Source organism: Mustela putorius, unplaced genomic scaffold, assembly GCF_011764305.1.
Source record: "Mustela putorius furo isolate JIRA1106 unplaced genomic scaffold, ASM1176430v1.1 tig00003909_pilon_pilon_pilon, whole genome shotgun sequence".
NCBI classification, from domain to species: domain Eukaryota; kingdom Metazoa; phylum Chordata; class Mammalia; order Carnivora; family Mustelidae; genus Mustela; species Mustela putorius.
Genome location: NW_025422057.1, coordinates 34,266,491 through 34,290,093, shown reverse-complemented (window position 1 = coordinate 34,290,093; position 23,603 = coordinate 34,266,491). Strand labels below are relative to the sequence as shown.

The 23,603-nt window shown below is 38.0% G+C and overlaps 1 protein-coding gene across 4 annotated transcripts in view; it reads right to left on the bottom strand.

Moving 5' to 3' along the window:
- IDE (insulin degrading enzyme) overlaps window positions 1–23,603 on the bottom strand; it is a 116,227-nt gene that overhangs the window by 51,764 nt on the left and 40,860 nt on the right. For all 4 annotated transcript variants that reach the window (XM_045068895.1, XM_045068894.1, XM_045068896.1 and 1 more), the window contains exons 5-6: window positions 5,491–5,613; window positions 251–363 (exon numbers count right to left, since the gene is read on the bottom strand). In XM_045068895.1, coding sequence (XP_044924830.1) covers window positions 251–363; window positions 5,491–5,613 — 236 coding nt within the window. The remainder of the gene's footprint in view (window positions 1–250; window positions 364–5,490; window positions 5,614–23,603) is intronic.

Sequence of the window (23,603 nt, the reverse complement as noted above, 5' to 3'; positions counted from 1 at the left end):
TCCTGGGATCGAACCCCACATTGGTCTTTCTGCTCAGTGGGGAGTCTGCTTCTCTCTCTCTCTCCCTGTCCGCCTTTCCCCACCACTCATTTTCTCTCTCAAAATAGATTAATTAAATCCTTAAAAAAAAAGGATGAAAAAAACCTGAATAAATAAAACTTCCAAAATTGTTCATCTACTCTTTAGTAAACTGGCATATATTATGATGCTGAATTTAAAAAGAAAAAATAACAGAAATACATGCACTTACTTTAAGATGTTCCTCTTGGAAAGGGTGTTCAGGAAATTCTGGCAGTGGGACATTTTTGTTCTCAACTTCAGAAAATAACTTTACCACCAGATCAGTTAGGTCGTCTAAAGATTCTGTAAGAAAATAATGAAAATAGAACTTAAACTACTCGTAACATGACAGGCAGTATTTAAAACCTTAGGATCTTTTATACATATATAAAATTACTATATTGTATACCTTAAACTTATCCAATGTTACATGTCAATCATATCTCAGTAAAGCTAAACAAAACCTTAAGATCTCCTGAAAAACCTCCAGACTAATAAAAAGAAAACCTATGATTTTTTTAAAGCTGCACCTGATGAAATTGAAGCACTCTGCTCAATCCCGTCAGTGCCTGTGCGACTTCTAAAGCTGAGCCATACCAATAACTATACCTCACACATGTCTAGCTCTTTACGGTTTAAAAACTGTTTTACAAATGTTGTCTTGCAATAAATTTAAAACGTGTATTAAAACAGTAAAAGAAGAGTTGGCTGCATTTGGAAAATTATTTGATCTACAACTGCCAACAGGCACATACTAAACCATTAGCTGATAGATGGTAGCATACACTATAAACAGACACAGTCTAAGCCCATTGTTAAAAGTCAAATATTAGAGCTTGTGAGTGATTCTGTGGGAAAGAGTACAAAATAGTGAAAAGAGTCCTGGGTGGGGAGACTAGACAACTTGGATCCTAACCCTGGCTTCACCAACCATATCAACTGACTACCTGGACAACCCTGGTTAACCACTTCAGGCTCTATATCATAATGTGCCAAACCCATTCAAAGGTTTGTAATTACTGTTAGAATGAAATGGCCACTTGAAGTTATTCTGTTATCACCTACCTATATTCTTTTATAAAGAGTTATACTTGAAAAGTTTATAGAGATGTATGATATGTTCACTGCAGCATTTTTTTATAACAAAAACTAGAGATGACCTTAACATCTATGAGTATGTGAATATTATTAAATGCCTATATATTAGAATTCTATGCAGTCATTAATAAGGGAGAGATCTCTATGGGCTGGTACAAAAATATCTTAAAGCTCTATTAAGTGAAAATGGCAGGCAATCTCAATTTTTTTAACAGGCATACTTACGTGTTGAGTATATTAACAAAATCCCACTTTTGGAAGTATAACAAAAATGACTTAAGGTGAGATTCTTGAGGAGAGGGCACTGTTATCACAGGATGGGAGGAAAGAGAAAAACTTGATTTCTACTTTATATCTTTCTACATGGAGTAAATTTTTTTCTGTGTATACGTATTTCTATCATTCAAAAAATTAAAAAATTGAAAAAGGACTAGGTTTGTTGTTGTTGTTTTCTTTTTAAGTAATCTGTATGTCCAACATGGGGCTTGAACTCATGGAACCTGAGATCAAGAGTGACATGCTCTGACTGAGCCAGCCAGGTGCCCAAAAGGTTATCTTTTAATAAACAAGATAACCACTCACCTTGATTCTGTCTCCTCAAGAAGAGGGTATTTATATATGGTATAAACATTCAAATCACCTGTTACTGTCAGGAAGCATCTGGATCAAGGGAGAAATTTCCCTCAGTATTCTGTAACCCATTTTGAACTTTTCCATGAACTTTTTAAGAGAACACTTAATCACTACTTGAGATTTGCCTTTATATAGTATGAAATTCTCCTTTAGGCCTATGAATATGAGCATTTGTACTTCACATATTAAATGTACATATTTTTACTTTTTTTTTTTAAGATTTTATTTATTTATTAGACAGAGATCACAAGTAGGCAGAGAGAGGCAGGCAGAGAGAGGGCCCCGTGGAGCAGAGAGCCCAATGCAGGGCTCCATCCCAGGACCCTGGGATCAAGATCTGAGCCGAAGGCAGAGGCTTTAACCCACTGAGCCACCCAGGTGCCCCTTTACTTCTATTTTTCCTGACATGTACACAGGACCTCAAATTGTCCAGAACCCAGTACAAGGCAGACCAGCGGCTACTCGTTATATGACAAGGAAGCTCAGGAATGGAGTAAGTGTATCTGGAGCAAGAGACAGCAGGCATATCTTTATGCACAGATGGAACATGTGACTTGGAACAAGGTGGGCAGTACACAAAGCTTTACCAGCCTGAGGGGCTGGCAAGAGCGAGGCTCTTTAGGGCAAGGTTCTCCCAGGTGAGCCTTTCAGATATCTCTACCCTGAAAGCGTTAAGTTCACAGTGTAGCTTTTTAAAGGTAAAGCAGCTCTATGATACCGCAGTCTGTCTTTTCCCGTCTGCAGTGCACTACGGGACATCGAAGCAAGTCCCTTTCATCGTGACATCATGAGGACTTGGCAATCCCAGGGTCTGTACTTGATAGTTACCTATTTGCCAAGCTTCCAGGTAATTAGTGCTGTCACAACTAGAAGGATGGTCCCGTGGGAGAACAGAGAAAAACCTTTCTGTCCCTTTGTGATAGAGATCCTTCCACATGGTTACTCTTTCTCTCCCCCTCATCCTAAAGAAAGAGCGGATTTTCTATTAAACCTGAGAATTCCTGTTTCCTCCTCACACCTCTTGTACTGCAAGGACACCTCTCCCAGGCCCTCATCAAGTATACTGAACTGAGCACAGGTCAGTCCCACTAGGAGAGTGGTGTGTATGCAATCAGGAAACTGAAACATCTGTTTCTTTTAGACACTTGCTCTGTCACTTCCAATAAACAGGGAACAAGGAAGGCAGGCCTCCTGGATGATTCATCTGTTGTCATTATCACTTGCCCAGTAAGTGCTTACTGAAATCAAGTGTTTTTTATTTCAACACAACACAGATAAAAATATTCCCAGGACTAGGCTCTAAATACCCAGGGTTATTTAACACTCTAGAACTAGCTATTGTTAGCAAGCACACAGAGTTACAGACTCCTTTTATTTTATTGCCTTCACTCCTTGGACCCATTTTATATCCTGGTTCCTATTACCAACTTAAAATATATATAGTTGTTTATTTTCTACTTACAAATGTAACATTTGCCAAAAGTAGAAAACGAACAACAAATGCAAAAGGAAGGAAACAAAAGTTGCTCATAATCTCAGGATTATGGGATGCTAAAAGCAGCTACCGTTTATGGAGCGTTTGCTGTGTGCCACGCACCATGCTAAATACTTCCGCGTTACCCTGATTAAACCTCATAACAGCTTGTGAGGTAGCACACCTCCATTTTAAAAATGTAAAAACTAGAGTTCAGAGATCTGAAGTCTGTTAGCTCAAGGCTGCATAGCTAAGTAGGTGGTATATCTGGAATTCAAACTCAAGTTGGAAGAGTCTAGAGCATGATTCCCAACTACTATATCACATTACATTTCTAGTATATGTTTTTCTATTTTGTCTTATGTCTATACTATATATGTCTATTATAAGTTTTTATAATTCCCCAAAGAGACCATATAGCACATTGTTTTTATAGAGTGCTTTTGCTTTCTATTGGACATATTAAGAATATTTTCCCATGTTATTGAAACACTGTCATAATATTATTTATTCATTCAGTATATATTTAACATGTGCCTATAATGTGTAAAGCACTAACTCAGGCACTGGGGACAAAGCAGTGAACAGAATAGCTTCTATTCTCAAGTACATTACTTTCTGGTATGGTGGACAATGATAAAGAAATATTTAATATTTCAGTGATAATAAATGTTGTAAAGAAAAATAAAGCAGGAAGGAGAACAGAAAGAGGGAGAAGACATGCAGTTTTCTATAAGATGCCATATTACATAGCTATAACATCATTATTTAACCTATCTTCCATTAGTTGAACAATCAGATCATTTCTAACTTTTCACTAATACTATACTGACAGAAATATCCTAGTACATCCACTTTTTGAACAACTCTGGTTATTTCCTTAGACTGCATTTCTAGAAGTAAAAACAAACTCTTTAAGGGTGATACACCTTGTTAATCTGTTCTCCAGAAAGTCTAGAACAACTGCATAAATTGTATACACCATCACCAATACAAAAAGGGCACTGCTCCTCCAGAATGAGTATTACTTAAAACAAAAACAAAATTATGGTAATTTAACAGGAGCAAACAGTACATTGTTTTACTTAATTTGCATTTAAAAAGTCAAACCTTTATGTGGAAGTACCAAAGTATCCACAAACAAATGAATGAATAAAGATGTGATATATATAGAGAGAAACAGAGAGAGAGAAAATGGATTATATTACTTATCCATAAAAAAGAATGAAATCTTACCATCTGCAACAACACTGACAGAGCTAGACAGCATAATGCTAAGGGAAATAAGTCAGTCAGAGAAAGACCAATACTATATGATTTCATTCTTTTTTTTTTTTTCAGTGTTAACAGTATTCATTATTTTTGCACCACTCCCAGTGCTCCCTGCAATCCGTGCCCTCTCTAATACCCACCACCTGGTCCCCCCAACCTCCCATCCCCCACCGCTTCAAACCCCTCTGATTGTTTTTCATTCTTATGTGGAATTTAAGAAACAAAACAAGGGGGCAGGGAAGGAGAGAGACAAAGAAACACACTCTGACGACAGAGAACAAACTGATGGTTACCAGAGGGTAAATTGAGGGGATGGATGGAATAGGTGAGGGGATTATGGAACACACTTTTGTCATGATGAGCACTGGGTAATGTACAGAATTGTTGAATCAGTATATTGTACACTTGAAACTAATATAACACTGTATATTAACCAACTGGAATTAAAATTAAATCTTAAAAAAATAAAATTAAAAAATAAGAAAATAAATAGTCAAACCTTTAAACCTTTATTTATATTCCAAATCATTTTTCCAGTGTACCATCATCTGATTCCCCCAACCCTTTACCTGCCTTTTAATCGTGCTCGCTTCCGCAGCACATATACCTGCCTTTTAATCCTATTCCTAGTTTTCTGAATTGCTACAAGGTCAAATCTATTAATCTGTTTATACTTCCTTTCTTTGCTTTTATATGTTTATAGAACCTACTATTTTTTTTATATATAGGGCCTACTATATATTTTTCTCAGGTCTCCATTTTAAAGCATCTATACTCCTTTTTAGAATACAGAGTTAAAAACAAAATTCCCCTCCACATATTCTCCAACAAGGAGATCATTTTCAAAAGCCTCTCTGTAGATAAAGGCTGTATATTCTTCTCCCAATACTTTGAAAGAGTCAAATGGAAAACTAAGATTATCAAATTCTATGGAAAATTTTAAGGATTCTTACCTCGACCTAACACACAAATAGCCATTAAGTTGGATGAATAATAAGTAGAATGGAATTTCAGTAGCTCCTGTCTGACATCAATGCCTTCTTGGTTTGGTCTAGTCTCTAAAGTATATTTGTTACCTGAAAAGGAAGAAAAACATTTTTTAGAAAAAGAAAAATATGTGAACTTTAAAGTTATGGAATTGTTATGGACATTGCTATAAAGTAAACTTAAAAAACAGAGATCTAGCTAACACATAATGATTAGTTAATATGTCTGAATGTAAGCTGGATACACAGGAAAGAAGAATACAAATTAATAACATTTTAAACCACAGAGAGTGTCCCCTTAGGAACTTAAAGGGCTTTATGAAAATTATACACCTTAAAATCCCTATGAGATAGTAGGTATTATGAGCACTTAAAGGACAAAATGAGATCTACATGGCCTCCATTCACACTTACTTTAATTTCCAATTCCCTATGTGCTCCATAATTAATTGAAGAAAGTCACTAAGGGATCTTTTTGGAACTTGCCAAGTTACTTGTGGAAAGAAATGTACTATTCTTGGCTGTAACATTAAATTTGTGATGTGAATTCTCATGGATTTGATCTAGACTGGTAAAAATAGGATGCAATGCTATTTTTATAAGTCTCAAGCAATGTGCATATATATATATGAACCACGGAGATCTCTTACAACATGTAATAACTCAATTACAGTGAACTAGGCAAGTCAAAAGCAAATGGTCACAATCTCTAAGTACTACATTTCTAATAAAAATCCTGACATTTAGGAACTCAGAGAATTCTAGTGATTGGAGTCTCCCCAAAATAGCATCTTGACTAGAAATATCCTAAAATCTTTGTATAACAACTTTAATTGTTGTTCCTTCTTACACTACTAAATGGGTTGCTTTCATCTGCAGAGAACACATTCTTGGGGCGCCTGGGTGGCTCAGTCAGTTAAGCGTCTGTCTTCAGCTCAGGTCATCCAGGGTCCTGGGATTGGCTCCCTGCTCAGCTTCTCCCTCTCCTTGCCACTCTGCCTACTTGTGCTATCCCTTTGTCAAATAAATAAATAAAATCCTTAAAAAAAAAAATTCTTTATATATTTTCTTTCCTTGGGCCATTATAATGGCTATGCTGAACTGGCATTGGAAGAGTCCCTTTCATTAACTTGGGTATCTACAGAGAACCACCAGATGGCGCTCTTATATCCAGTCTTTAGCGCTGTATGGCTGCATAGTCCTGAGCCAAGGTGCCATGCCTCAATGTTTGAATCCACAGATCTAGAGGAGAGTGTGTGCAAGCAACAGTCTAACAATGTGCTTATTAAACTTTTTCTAGTCACAAAGCAATCAAATGTACTCAATATTCACTAGCAGTAGCTTTTTAGTCAAGTTTTCAGGTTCTTAACCAGTCCTTTCAGTTTCTTATTTAAGAAATTACTTAAATTCAATTCCAGATTTGCTCTACTTGGGGTCCTGAGACATCCCCTCACTCTATCTGAGGGATTCAAGTGCTCTTAAAAGTATCCAGAAGAGGGGCGCCTGGGTGGCTCCGTCGGTTAAGCATCTGCCTTCAGCTCAGGTCATAATCCCAGGGTCCTGGGACCCAGTCCCACACTGGGCTCCCTGCTCTGTGGAGAGCCGGCTTCTCCCTCTCTCTATACCTCTGCCCCCTTCTTGTTCTCGCTCTCTCTCACAAATAAATAAATATGATCTTTAAAAAAAAGTACCTAGAAGAAAAAGCACTTTTTGCTGGGTAATGATTTGAAGTTCTCTCATATTAAGGTAAAACTTGTATACTGATGGTGTCTTCCTTTTCTACTAACCGAAGATTCTAAAAGCCTCAATTCCAGAGGGTACTAGTCATTACAGTTTCCTTAGTCATTTAGACTATGAAGCTCAGATTTCTATAATATGTGAACTAAATGATACCGGGACACTCAAGTTTAGAGAAATTAAGTTTTATTTCAACAGACTATAAATGTCATAGTGTGAGATCAAAACCAGAATTTTAGTCTAAATGTGATCTGATCTGCCTACTCACAATCAGGTCAATATTCTCGGTTTAAAAAAAACAACCCTCAGATCAAAGCTTATGAAGACCAAGATCATGGCCTCCCTCCATCTAGAACATAAAAGTTCCATCAGGTTAGCCAGCTCTAGAACATCCTACTTTAACTTCAATGTACCTGAATATCCTACCATTCTAGTCCCTATTCTTTCATCTTTAGGCCCATTTTAAAAATAAGAGATGGGGGGCGCCTGGGTGGCTCAGTGGGTTAAGGCTGTCTTCAGCTCAGGTCATGATCTCAGGGTCCTGGGATCGAGTCCCGCATCAGGCTCTCTGCTCAGCAGGGAGCCTGCTTCCCTTCCGCCCGCCTCTCTGCCTACTTGTGATCTCTCTCTGTCAAATATATAAAATCTTAAAAACAAAAAATAAGAGATGGGGCACCTGGATGGGTCAGTCAACTGAGCATCTGACTCTTGGTTTCAGCTCTGGTCACAGTCTTGGGGTTGTGGCTCTGTGCTCGGTAGGGAATTTGCTTCTTTCCCTCTGCCTCTGCCCCTCCCCCTGTGCCCACATGTGCCTGCTCACATGCTCATACTCTCTTTCTAAAATAAATAAATCTCAATAAATAAATAAATAAAAATAAAAATAGAGATACAGTAGGAACATACGCCAAACACACTAGACCACAGATTATGGCAAAACACTGACGGTGCTGTATTAAAATGAGCAAAAGAACTGCGACAGAATACGAGACTAGCAAAGAGAATGAATAATCCACTGTTTCTATGCAACAGTATGAACAAAGTTCACAACCTCAAGGTAGAGTGGGAAAAGTCAAACACAAAGAATACAGTTTTTCATTTCATTTATATAAAGCATAAAAACAGGCAAAACTAACCTGGGTTACTAGAAGTCAGACAGAGGTTACCCTTAGGGGATGGACAGTGACTACAAAAGGGCACAAAGAAGACTAGGGAGGTGCAGGTAATGCTCTGTTTCTTCACTTGTTCCATGGTGTGCTCAGTTTTTGAAAATTCAGTGATTCATATATAAATAACAGCAGAACATTCATTTACTTGATTCTTCAAATAGCAACAAAAGTAAGAATAACAAGAATAATTGATCAGAACCACACACAGGCTTATGCATACTTGCTATACTTTACAACACAAAGTTAAAAGGAACAAAGAGCCAAAGGAATCATTGTCAACAACAATGTAGCTCACCTGAGGTCCTATATCTAATGATATGGGACCTCTGGCCAAACTGCTGAAGAGAAGCTCAGTCACATTTGCTCTGAAAAATGGCTTTTAAGCCATAAATAGATAACTATTCCATCAATCTACATATTCTTTGCTGCCTAGATGTTTTCATCTTTCCTATTACACGATGACAGAAGGAAATTACAGTCCACTTGGGAACACAGCCCAGCATGGCAGCTCCATGTCCTCCGAGGTACCTGAATCAGAAAGAGGAAGGGGTTCTCCACTATAACTATCTCGGGATCAGGATAGTCAGCTCTCAATTCATTGACAGAGAAACATGGATACTAGGTATGATGAGCCAACCAAAAAAATTCTTTAAATAATAAATCAATACATACATACAAAGCATTTTTCTTGGCAAGTGGCAGAGGAAGAAGTCAAAGATTCAAAGAAGAAGAAAGAACTGACCAGCATACCATCATGGCTACAGGACCGTGTAGCAAGGAATACAGGTGACATTTAGGAGCTCAGAGCAGCCCCTGGTTGACAGCCAGCATGGAAATGGTGATCTCAGTCTTATGGCTAAAAGGAACTGAATTTTGCCTATGGTTAAGAATAACCTTGGAAGATGTTTCTCCCAGGTGGGCATTTTATGTAGTCAATATCTTGATTTCAGCCTTGTGATACCCTGAGCAGAGAATTCCATGCCATGCCATGCCAGACTTCAGACCTACAAAACTAGGAGCTAATAAATGGGTACTGTTTTATAATAATAATTTTAAAATTTTTTTTATTTATTTACTTGAGAGAGAGAGTGAACAAAGAGGGAGAGGGAGAAGCAGACACCCCACTGAGCAGGGAGCACAACACAGGCTCGATCCCCGGACCCTGAGATGACTACCTGAGCCGAAGGCAGATGCTTAACAGACTGAGCCACCCAGGTATGCCTGTAATAATTTTAAAAATCCAAAAAAACAAATGGGCCAAAGAATCAGGCTCGCTGTTAAGTTTATTAATCCTTTTATAACAAATCCTTTAAAAGAGTTTACTAAAAACAGGAAGGCTAGCTGATGGAATTTCTCAAGAAACAATGAGACAAGAAAATGAAAGGACAAGCAGGACCTAAAGCACAGAACTCCGTAATTAGTCCTTAAATCAACTGGGTTCTGCTAGTGTTGGTGGCAAGATCCTTAGGCAGAGAACTGCAGAGAAACAGGCACCAGCTTTGGTGCTCACAGAGCTCTCATCTCATCCAGCCTCAGCCAGCTTCCGTTGCATGACCTTAAGCAAATTACTTTACTCCCCTTAGGTTCAGTCTCCATTCTGACATTGGTAGGTTTATACCAAATTAGAAAAAAAAAAAAATCCGTGTAAAAAAGCTTAAGAATAATATTTACATTCAATAAATAGCAAAAATATGAAAGTCTGATGACAGCAGCTGTGATTTAGGGATGCACGGGAACAAGAACTCAGCCACCGCAAGGGAAAGTATGAACTGAATCAACTGCTATAAGCACCAGTTTGGCAGATGTACCAAATGTGAGGACGGGCATACCCTAAGACACGGTAATTCCCTACAGAACTCTGCAAAAGGACACATATCCGAGAATACTCACAGCAGCACTATTCCATTAACAGGAAAACATAAACAGAGACACAATCAATTTGTCAAATAGCAGCAATGAAAATTTAAAAACTCACCAGAGGTACATTCACCAACTTACAAATATAATGGTGAATGAAAAATACAAGTGGCAGAGATTGTTCAGAATAAAATACCATTTTTGTAAAACTAAAGACTATATTAGTTTAGTTTACCTCTAAACATAATGTTTAGAGGTAAATACATTACTAGCGATTTTTTTTTTTTTTTTAAACATGAGACCTGACAGTCACCAAACTTAAGATAGTGGTTATGTCCCAGAAGCAGGGAGGAAAAGGCAACTGGAGAAAAAAACATCAGATGTTCACACTGTATTTGTAATGCTCTGCATCTTTAAGTACTATGTAGAGAATGACCTGCCAAATGCTTCTGACCTTATCTCTTTTATGACATAACGAATCTGTAAAAATGTTAACATATTCAAGAGAATAACTGATGTATAACAAAATAAACACACAATAAACAGCAGCTACTGCTGTTATGCTGTCAAATGTAGGAAGGACTCCTGGTTTCTGAGAATATCACAGAAACCATGGCACTGAAGTAGAGAAGAAAACTCAGGAAATGGTCTAGATGACTTTCCTCTATCTAAGAATCAATTCGTGGAGAACAATGTGAATATGGCTGGGATACCAAATACCAAGCAGTTCAATCTCTAGACACATACTGCCCTAACTTGGTGCTAACTCAGTGAGGTCATTCCTATCAAACTGAAATGCTGCTACCAAAATCCTGACTCCTACCTTTCTGGCTCTGTTACCATTCCAGGGAGTTCCAGCAGTGGACTGAGGACATCAGGGTTGCTGACTGGGACACTTCCACTCTGGGCTGAAGAGAGCACTGGCTTGGCAGATGGGAGACTCAGGGTTTCTTGTCCTGACTCCATCATGTATCAATTAAGCAACCTTGGAAAAGTCTCTCAATATCTCCAAGGGGTCATTTATTTGATCTGCAAAATAGGGGCAATATGGATACATGCCCAGTTGTTAAGAGCTGGGGCTCAATCCCTGACTCCTCTGTCTCCCAGCCGCGAGACACAGGCAAGTCTCTTAACCTCACTAGGCCCAGTTTCCTTATTTGTAACTAAGAATAGTAAGAGAACCAAACTCATGGGATTGCAAGGATTGAATGAATAGCCTCTGTCAGATAAGAACTATTAAATATTAACCTGGATTGTCATGAAGATGATGAAAAGTGAAAATGGAGATGAAAAAGGTTTTATAAACTATAAAGCTCAGTAAATACGATCTTCTACTTTCACTGCTACAACTACTTTAAACACTATTAAAAAGAGAAAAACTTACAAACTCAGTACTAATAGATATAAATACTGAATTTATTTTTCTAGAAAATTCTGGGGCCAGGAATATATTCCTTACATTATAGGAAAGACTGAGTTTGAAGTTTTAGAAATCTATTTTAGAATCTAAAGCTGTCTTCAACCGTGTCTGATAAGGTGTTCCAAGGAAAGATCAAGTTGACAGTAATAACCATGAAAATCTTAAATGTTAACCCAAGATTCTAAAAGTCAGTATTATCTATAGCTAGTTACTTGAAATTACATTTGACCCTTGAACATGAGTTTGAACTTCGTAGATCCAGTCCTATGCAGACTTTTTTTCAATAAATACAGTACATGTATAAATGAATAACAATTAAATAAATACTATAAATGTACTTTTCTTATGATTTTAACATTCTCTTTTCTCTGGCTTACTTTAAGAATACAGTATACAACACATAGAATATATAAAATCCATTTTTTTTAAAGATTTTATTTATTTATTTGACAGAGAGAGATTACAAGTAGGCAGAGAGGCAGGCAGAGAGAGAGAGAGGAGGAAGCAGGCTCCCTGCTGAGCAGAGAGCCCGATGCAGGACTCGATCCCAGGACCCTGAGATCATGACCTGGGCCAAAGGCAGAGGCTTAACCCACTGAGCCACCCAGGCGCCCTATAAAATCCATGTTAACTGATTGTTCATGTTATTGGTAAGGCTTCTGGTCCACATAGGCTTCTGGTCCACATAAGATTTTGGGAAGTCAAAAGTTACACAAGAGGGGCATCTGGCTGGCTCAGACAGAGGACTGTGCAACTCCCACACTGTTCAAGGATTGAATGTATTATAAATCTTTTTTTCTAAAAAAGCTCTTTCTTCCTGCTATAACAATCTTCTAAAAATCCTGGAAGAGACTAGGGCCTTTTGAGACACATGTGAATTTTCTTATAAAATTAAAAAGGGCACTTCTGCCCCTGGGTTAGTACATACAAGTACAGGATGCAAATTATGAGACAGGACTAGAAGTGAAAACCTCACAAGTGCCCTAAAAAAGCACCTGTTCACTTGATTAATCCAGTTCTGGATTCCCGTAAATTTCTAGTTTTCCATAGATACATATCCTAGCAAGGAAAAAAACAAAACAGTAAAAACATCCTGGAAAAACTTAGGGAATATTAAATGACTAAGTGGGCTGAAACATATCAAATATTTGTAATGTCCAAACAAATAGTCATCATCCAAGGATGCTAGGGAACCAACTCATTATTTTGAAAACTGTAAATGAAGGGAATGAATCAAGCATTTGTTGGGGTGCCTTTCCTAATAATAACTACTATTCAAATAGGAGGAGAAATAACCGAATTAGAATTAGGGAGGCAAAGCACTGAGAATCAATGATTGTGACACTACAAATAGAGAGACAACTAGACTTTATATGCCCCTTGATGGAAGAACACACCACCACCTATAAACTCTTGTCCAAAAACACCCCAACTACCAATTTGTGGAAATTGTGACAAAGGTCAGAGGAATATGTTAAACTACATCATTGGGATGCACGCAGGAAAATCTGGGCTATGAAAAGTTCTATACAGCAACCAACTTAATCCTTCATTAACTAAATTCTAGGGGGGTAAGAGGAGGGAGTTGAAGGATGAACCTATACCTACAAACCAAAAGATATTTAAAGCCCTATCAATTACTAACATTTCAACATTATGTGGACCCTAATCCAAATAAACTTTTTAAAATTACAGATTTTTATGAGACAACTAGAAATTTGAAAACTAGATATTGGAGATTAGTGATAGTGTTATTTTTTTTAAAATATTTTATTTATTTGACAGAGAGAGATCACAAGTAGGCAGAGAGGCAGGCAGAGAGAGAGAGGAGGAAGCAGGCTCCCTGCTGAGCAGAGAGCCCGATGCGGAACTCGATCCCAGGACCCTGAGATCATGACCTGAGCCGAAGGCAGCGGCCCAACCCACTGAGCCACCCAGGCGCCCCAGTGATAGTGTTATTTTTGTTGTTGTTAAAAGAGTCATTATCTTCTAGAGACATATATTGAAATATTTGTGAGTAAAAGGATATGATGTTTAGGATCTCTTCAAAATAATACAAGAGGGTAAATGGGAATGTGGATTAGCCAGGACTGGCCAGGGGCAGAGTGATACATACATAGGGTTTATTACAGTATCTGTCTACTATTGTAGGTTTTAAAGTCTTCATTTAAAAAGGAGAAAGGGGGACGCCTGGGTGGCTCAGTTGGTTGGGCAGCTGCCTTCGGCTCAGGTCATGATCCCAGCATCCTGGGATCGAGTCCCACATCAGGCTCCTTGCTCCGCAGGGAGCCTGCTTCTCCCTCTGACTCTGCCTTCCACTCTGTCTGCCTGTGCTCGCTCTCGCTCACTCTCTCTCTGACAAATAAATAAATAAAATCTTAAAAAAAAAATAAAATAAAAAAATAAAAAGGAGAAAGGGATGGAGAGATGGGAGAAATGGTAAAAAACTAACTGTTATCGGGGTCCCATTCTGGGTCATTATCATCATCCCAAGATCAGAAGTCAATTACCTTCGGGTTTATATTTCATACTTTTCAATTCTAATCTATTTCCTTGCTCTGTTCCTCTTCCTATGGAAAAGTGTCTTTTGTTATAACTAAATTATTCTGAGTCTTGTGCTCTACAAGATACTGGGTTCATTCCTCAGTCACAGTTTTTTCTTCTTGTCACAATTTTGGAGGCCAAGCTAACATTATGGTAGAGTACACAGGCTTTGAGTTAAGACTGACTTGGTATGGAAACTTGTAACCTACACAAACTTCTATTGTCATCCTACCCCCCCTCTCCCTGCATGCCCTCTCTTAGTTCGGTTCAGCCTCTGTCAAAGGGCATGAGGAAATTTCAGTATTGGTGGTGAAGGTTAAGTAAAATCATATTAGGCAGAACGCCTACCCAGTGTGTGGCATTTAATACTCATACAATAAATATTAGTTCTTTTTCCTCTTGAATGGCTCTTCCTTCTGCTTAAGAAAATCCTACCTACCCTTCAGAAGAATTCAGTTTGCATTTCCTCTAAGGTCCTGGAAAATTTAATTCCAGGGAACCCTAAGCAGGTAGAATAGAACAGTGATTAAAAGCTGGGTTTTTAATCACTGGGTTCGTATCACAGCTCCAGCACTTAAAAGCTGAGTGACACGAAGCAATTTATTGACCTCTCAAGTGTTAGTTTACTCATCTATAAAGTGAAAATAATAAGTACATTATCTACAAAGGATATTTTAAGAATTAAGTTAAATAATCCATTTAAAATACTTTGCACAGTGCTCAATAAAATTTAGTGCAGAGGAAGAGAAAAAAGTGATATTGATCCTGGAAAATCAAACCCGACATTATTCTCCAGTGAAATCCTGGATTTGCCGTAAGTTTCCAACTCAACTCTAAGTACCTTGAGTGCAAAGATATTGGCTACATTTCTTCGCATATTCTAATGTACTTTACATGTAGGGGGGTTAGAGAAGAATTACTTATCAACTAAGGGAGACAGACATCATCTGGGCTAACTTATAACACTCTACTCAAATTCTTATAATCCTGTGCCACATACTACAAAGCGTACTCAAGTAAACAACAATTAAGTAAGAAAAATAGCACCTATCCCTAAAATACAGCGCTACCCCACCCTCTGTTTCCACGTGCCCTCCTACTTTGTCTTTCACTCCACCTGTACAACGGGAGGGCCTGTTTTGTTTCCCTCATCCACTCCTTGATTTCCTTCTTTTATTTCCTTTCCTGCTGACTAAATCCAGTTGTTCACACAATGTGTGTGGTGTTATGTTCAGAGAAAGAGATCACTGAAAAATAACGAGAACTAGGGGCTCATGGGTGGCTCAGTGGGTTAAGCCTCTGCCTTCAGCTCAGGTCATGGGATCAAGCCCCACATCGGGCTCTATGCTTAGCAGGGAGTGTGCTTCTCCCTCTCTCTCTGCCTGCCTCTCTGCCTATTTGTAATCTCTGTCTCTCAAATAAATAAATAGATAAATCTTTAAAAAAAAAAAAACACACAGAATTAAGGTTTTCTCTTTCCTTTTCTAAACTACTTTAAAAAATCCAATTGCTCCTGCTTTTATTCCAGGAAGAGGCAAAATGAATGAATAAATCCATAAATGGCATCCAATTTATCAGGAACCATGGAACTCAAACTAAAGGCACAGGTAACGATACATGAAGTAAAAAGCTCATGTGGACACCAAGAGAACAACATTCCTCAAAGAACACAACACCTGAAAGTCAGTTCACCAAACCTACTCTGGAGTCGCTCCTGGCTGACCAACTTACCTTTCATGGCAAGGTCCTTTTCAAACTTTGGACCTCTCTCACAGCTATGATATAATTATTGCGAAGACTACTGTTATTTATTTAAAATTATTACAGTCCCCAGACATTTTGCTAGCCACTTCACATGTATAGCTTCATTTAATTCTCATGTCAACCCAATATGGGAGGAAACTGAGGCTTACAGAAGGTAAGAAACTTGCCCAGAGTCTCTGAGCTGCCCAGTGGTAGAGGAAATATTTACCTTGAGTACTGCCCAACTTTGGAAGCCAAACTTAAAATCACCTAGGAATATGCTAGTTGGAGGTGGGATTCTTGGCTGAAGTCTGAGGCTAGGAAAGTCACACAGGGATTCAATGAAGACATATGTGTGGAGACAGATTTAACACACAGTAGCTATGAAAACAACTTTCAAACAGATTAACTGACTTCAAACAGAAAAATACTTGCCAGATGTCATCTTGAGAATGTGAGAACTGAGCATGGGAACCCAAGACACAAGAAAAAGGACAACAGTTTAAGGGCTTGTCCCACTTGCTTAGACAAAGGTTTACAAGACCAAATGCTTAGCAGAACAAAACAGGTAATCTGCAGATTTCTTTCAACACAGACAAGCTTAAGTCGTAAACATACAAACAGTCTTCACACACAAAAGTGGGCTTTCTCCCACTCATCTTGAGAAGTGCTACCCTCTCAGCCTTTCATTTTCCCCTTTTCGTTAGATAAATGGGTAAAAGAAATATTTCATTTCTCTTTTAATCTTAAAATTGTGAAATATTTATAAACACTTAAGCATCCAGAATTACACCATTTATACCTATGTACTTACTACCCAGTTTTATCACTCTTCACGTTTTGCTATATTTTGTCATAAAATTATTTCCTCCCAGAGATGAAGTCTTGCCTCGCCTCTCCTCCTGTCTCTCTCTCCCCACTCTCAGAGATACTAAAAAGAATTTGGTGTTTAATCATTCACATGCATATTTTATACTATATTATATAAACATAAGGACATTAACAAGATGCAGTACTGTTCTGCCTGTTTTCAGATTTTATAGAAAGCTATCCCACAAAACACAATCTGCAAGTTGAATTTTGCTCAAAATATTTTGTTCTTTACTTGGTTTCGATACATGAGCTCTACTTCACACATTTTAACTTTTCTAGAATATTCCACTGCAGACAAAAATGTATTAATGTATTCAACTGTTGACAGTCATTTTAAGTCATTTCCTACTTTTTTACTAGTTCAAAAAAATGCTTCTTGACCATTCTTGTGTACATTCCCCTGTGCACAACAACTAAACTTGTTTCTCTCTAGGGTACATGTCAAGAAATGGGTTCCTTGGGTCAAAGGGCATGGGCACCACTTCATTAGATACTGCTAAACTGCTTTATGACGTGGATGAACAAATTTATTTCCCCAAAAACAGCATATGAGTTTCTGTTTTTCTACATCCTAACCAACACAATTCTCAGTTTTGCCTGACTTTTTATTGTTGCCAACCTGATAGATGTGAAATGGTATCACACTATTTATTTTTAATTTAATATTTAAAGTAGGCTCCATGCCCAGCATGGAGCCCAACTCAGGGCTTGAACTCTCAACCCTGAGGTCAAGACCTGAGCTGAAATCAACAGCCCAGAGGCCCCTCTTTATTTCATTTTTTATTTTTTTATTTTATTTTTTCCTGATTTTAATGATTTGAACATCTTTTTTTTTTTTTTTTTTTAAATTTTATTTATTCTTTTGACAGACCGAGATCACAAGTAGGCAGAGAGGCAGGCAGAGAGAGAAAGGAGGAAGCAGGCTCCCTGCCGAGCAGAGATCCCGATGCAAGGCTCGATCCCAGGATCCTGGGATCATGACCTGAGCCGAAGGCAGAGGCTTTAACCCACTGAGCCACCCAAGCATCCCTGATTTGAACATCTTTTTAAAGTTTACTCGACTACCCTCTTCTTTTAACTCCATATTCATATTCCATGGCTATTTCCCTAATGAGCCCTTTTACCTTTTACTTATTTACTTACAGAAGTTTTTCTGTTATGTGCTTTGCAAATATCTTCACTGGATATGTGGATTATCTTTTGCTTTTAGGTCTACTGAACAGAAATTTAAAATTTTACTGAAGTCAAATTTATCTTTAAACAAGTAATTTATCTTTATCTCTAGAAGATATGATTTGTGCTTTGTGTGTATAATAACACGTCAAAAAATTTTAATTCCAGCATTATTAAGATAAAGGGTATTAGTGTCAGGTGTACAGTATGGTGGTTTGATAATTCTGTACACTAGTCAGTGTTCTTCGTAAGTGTATACTTCATCTTCACCTATTTCACCTACCCCCACCCTGATAACCATCAGCTTCAGTTTGTTCTCTATAGTTGTCTGTTTTTTGATTTGTCTCTCTCTTTTTTTCTCCCCCTTTAAGAACACTTTTCTTAAGATGAAAAAAAAAATCTGTATTTTTCTCTAGAAGTTGTAAAGTTTTCTTTCTATAATTAGGTCTAATTGACCTGCAATTTATCTTTGTGTATGGTATGAGACAAGCACCTAATTTTACTTATTTCTATACAGGTAATTTCCCTTTTCTTCATCTTTTTGTAATGTACCTCTGTCTTGGGTCAAATTTCCATATATGTATAGGTATATTTCTAGGGTCTATAATCTGTTATTTTTCTGTATTCTTGCACCAATTCCACTACGGTAACAACTAGAACTTTATAATAAGTGTTGGTATCTGGTAGAATTAGGATTTTCTTTGTTGTTCTTCAAAAGCATCTTTGCTATTCTTGGCCCTTTACTCTAAATTTTTTTTAAGATTTATTTATTTTAGAGAGAGAGTATGTGCACCCGCAAAAGGGGCAGAGAGAGAGGGAGAGAAAGAATCTCAGATTCCCCGCTAAATGGGGAACCTGACATTGGGCTCAATCTCACAACCTTGAGATGATGACCCAAGCTGAAACCAAAAGTTGGATGCTCAACCGAGTCACCCAAGCACCCCTCTTTCTTACTAATTTTATAATCAGATTATCAGATTCCTCAAACAGATAATCAAAACAAGACAAAACTAGGACTTTCAACTGGCACTGCATTGGATTAAGATAAATTTGTGGTGAACTCACATCCGTGTGATACTGAGTTTACCCATTCATGAACATGGTTTGTTTTCCCATTTACTAAGGTATTCTTTCATAAGCACTATATATTTCTTGCACCTCTTGTTAGATTTATTTTTAAATACCTTATAGATATTTTTATACTAAGTAAAACCACTTTTCCTGTAACATTCTTCTAACTGATAAACTAATAATACAAGAAAGCAATTTTAGTGTTTCTTGTCTTTTGGCAACCTTGACAAATTATCTTACTTTTAATGGTTGATATAAAGATTTTCTTGGGAGTGCCTGGGTGGCTCACTGGGTTAAGCTTCTGCCTTCATCTCAGGTCATGGTCTCAGGGTCCTGGGATCGAGCCCCGCATTGGGCTCTCTGCTCAGCAAGGAGCCTGCTTCCCCACTCTCTCTCTCTGCCTGCCTCTCTGCCTATTTGTGATCTCTCTCTCTCTCTCTGTGTCAAATAAATAAATAAAATCTTTTTTTTTTTTTAAATGAAGATTTTCTTGAATACTTTTATGCAAACAATCATGAAATAAGTTTTCTTTTGCTTCCTTTCTACCTCTTACATATCACAATGCCTTCCCTTATTTCAACAATTAGTAACAATAGTATAGTAGCTGAACAAAAAAACAAAAAAGTAAGCACACAGTATTCCTGTTTTGTTTTTGCCTTTCAATGGAAATCCTTCTGAAACCCTATCATTAATTATTTTTGACACAGGTTTTTATCAGCTCAAGAGTACTATTGTTGTTTTGGAGAGAACACATGTGTACACATGTACACACACACGTATGTGCGAAAGCTGGGGAGGGAGGGCAGAGGGAGAGGAAGAGAGAGAGAATCTTTTTTTTTTTTTTAAAAGACTTTATTTATTTATTTGACAGAGAGAGGGATCACAAGTAGGCAGAGAGGCAGGCAGAGAGGCAGGCAGAGAGAGAGAGAGGAGGAAGCAGGCTCCCTGGTGAGCAGAGAGTCCTTGATGCGGGACTCGATCCCAGGACCCTGAGATCATGACCTGAGCCGAAGGCTGCAGGCTGCAGGCTGCGGCTTAACCCACTGAGGCTTAACCCACTGAGGCAGCGGCTTAACCCACTGAGCTACCCGAGAGAGAGAATTTTAAGCAGACTCCACACCCAGTGCAGAGCCCAAGGTAGGTCTTGATCTCATTATCCTGAGATCATGACCTGATTCAAAAATCAAGAGTCAGAATACTTTATCAACTGAGCCACTCATGCACCCTCTTGCTGTTCTTATCCATGAACAAATGCTGAGCTTTAACAAATGCTTTTTCTGAGTCTACCAAAATGCCTAATAACACTTGGTTTGAGACCTATTATGATGAAATAAAAATTTTTTAGAAGATTTTATTTATTTATTTGACAGATATCACAAGTAGGCAGAGAAAGAGGGGGGAAGCACATTCCCCGCTGAGCAGAGAGCCCAATGTGGGGCTTGATCTCAGGACCCTGAGATCATGACCTGAGCCGAAGGCAGAGCTTAACCCACTGAGCCACTCAGGTGCCCCATGATGAAATAAATTTAATGTACTGGCAGACCAGAATTTTTTTTTTTAAAGAAAGAATATAACAGAGGGGGGCGCCTGGGTGGCTCAGTGGGTTAAAGCCTCTGCCTTCGGCTCAGGTCATGATCTCAGGGTCCTGGGATCGAGCCCCACATCTGGCTCTCTGCTCAGCGGGGAGCCTGCTTCCTCCTCTCTCTCTGCCTGCTTCTCTGCCTACTTGTGATCTCCATCTATCAAATAAATAAATAAAATCTTTAAAAAAATAAAGAATATAACAGAGGGACCAAGATACTAGATAGATACTATTTGGTAAAACTTTCATTTGGCTGCTTACATAATCGCACATCTATATGCTCTGAATTATTAAGTAAAACATGCTTCTACAGTGGGCTGTATACAAAAAAGTTTGAAAGCAACTGATCTATATTATTTTGAAGCATGAAAAACCACTATGAGGGACAAACATCTTACTGTAAGGTTTTCTTAAAAATAATAACACAATGCTTGGCTTTTGTTCATTGAAAAATAGTCAGCTTTTCCTGTTATCTTTATCTAAATAATAACGTTTTAGGGGCACATGGGTGGCTCACTTGTTAAGCGTCTGCCCTCAGCTCAGGTCGTTATCCCAGAATCCTGGGATCGAGCCTGCATGAGGCTCCCTGCTCAGCGGGAAGCCTGCTTCTTCCTCCCTCACTCTCCCTGACTGTGTTCCCTCTTGCTCTCTGTCAAATAAAATCCTTAAAAGAGTTTTAAATATATTTTAATATTTTAAATATTATTATTATTATTAATGTAATAAGTCCTAATCCCTTGATGGAGAAAATGACCCACATTCACAGAAACATTTGAAGTCAATAAAAGGAAAAGAAGTAAACTAAGTATGAATTTCTGAAAAGGATTCTTTTTCAAGGATCACTTCTGTAAAATGTTATATGTGTAATTTCTAGAGTAAGAGTATACAGCTTTCCATCATGTTTTCAAACATATCTTTGACCTTAAAAATGGACAGAACCTCTACTCCAAAAAGTTCAGTGTTAGGTTATACTTCTTTTAAAAACAATTTTTTGAAAATATTATTTTAGAAAGAGAGAGCACGCATACTAGCGCGCATGCCTGCATGAGTATGGGGAGAGGCAGAGGCCGAATATCTCCAATAATCTCCTTGCTGAACATGGAGCCCGCTGCAAGGCTCGATCCACGACCCTGAGATCAGGACCCAAGCCCAAACAGAGTCAGACACTTAATTGACTGAACCACCCAGGCGTCCCTAGTTTATACTTCTAAAATAAGAAGGTAACTGGACATTTGCATTACATCTATCACATTTTCTGTATTTCTGTGCTGAGTCTGGCTCAGTCATCTCTTAACTGTTCCTCTTACCTCATACTTTACTAACTGCCTAGCCTTGTCAGGGGTTTATTAAAAACAAGCATGCCCTCAGAATCCATCCATACATAAATGACCATTCAATGTTTCTCTTCACCCATCACTCCTAAAACCTTCCTCCAGAACATTTTAAGACTGTTCCTTGCTTGTGACCAGAAGTAATATCACCGGCCTTATTCACCGGATTTATTTCTGGAAGACTTAGGGCTGCTTCCTGATTATGCTGATTATGATTTGTCACCAGTGAGGCTATTTAAAAGAAAGCAACTCTCAAAGATGAGCTCCAACATGTTCTACACAAAAGCAGCATTGTTGGTGTAAGTAACCTACCAGAGAGATGACTTAAAGTACAACAGTTTGGATGGAATGATTTTGAAATGTGTTGTTTTTGTTATTGTTTTTACAACTCATATCCCCTTCTTGATATACCACACATGCTCACATTCTCTACCAAAGCCACCTTTCTTTTTCTTTTTTTTTTTTTTCTTATGGGGGGAGACACACAGGAAGAGGAGCAGAGAGAATCTTAAGTAGGCTCTGCACCTAGCACAGAGCCCGACACGGGGCTCAATCTCTCACAACCCTGAGATCATGACCTGAGCCAAAATCAAGAGTTGGACACTAAACTGACTAAGCTACTTAGGTGTACCTAGAAGGCATTTTTCTAACAACTCAGAGCTACAGAGACATTTTAGGGACCACAGTATTCATCTTAGCCATGATGTTGACACTAACTGCCAAGTACTAGAGATAAAAATCTAAAGAATATAATATCACTGCTTCTAATCACAATGTTTAAAAACTCTTATAATTCTCTTTTCTCTCTCTGCCCCTCCCCTGCTTGTTCTCTAGTTCTCTCTCTCTCTCTCTAAAATAATAAATCTTTTTTGGGGCACCTCGGTGGCTCAGTCATTAAGCACTTGTCTTCAGCTCAGGTCATGATCCCAGAGTCCTGGGATCAACCCACATATCAGGATCCCTGCTCAGCGGGAAGCCTGCTTTTCCCTCTCCCATTCCCCCAGCTTGTGTTTCCTCTCTCACTGTGTCTCTCCCTGTCAAATAAATATAATCTTAAAAAAAAAAAAAGTAATAAATCTTTTTTGAAAAATAAATTAACTAAACAAATAAAAACTCCTAATTCAGGGCACCTGGTGGGCTCAGTCAGGAGAGCATGTGACTCTTAATCTTGGGGTCATGAGTTTGAGCGCACTGAGTGTAGCAATTACGAAAAAAATAAATAAATAAACTTTAAAAAAAACTCCTAATTCTGCAAAGCTATGCTAATTCCCTGGCTGCTGTTGGGATATACTGGAATGGTATCCAAACTGAAAGAAAGCTGTCTTTATAGTCTTAAATAATGTTCCCAAATTAAGTTATATAAGATGCATAAATTTGTAAGTGCACTGAACAATCTATTATTTTTATGCCATTTTATAATCCCCAAAGCAGTATTTTAATCATAGCAACCTGTTAACAATTACATCTGGTGAGTGGGATTGGCAGAAGTAGATGAGGAAAAGAGAGTTTTTGTTTTTCCTTTTTTTAAAAAATACTTTTGCACTGTTTAAATATTTAAATTAAACACACTTTTAATGAAAAAT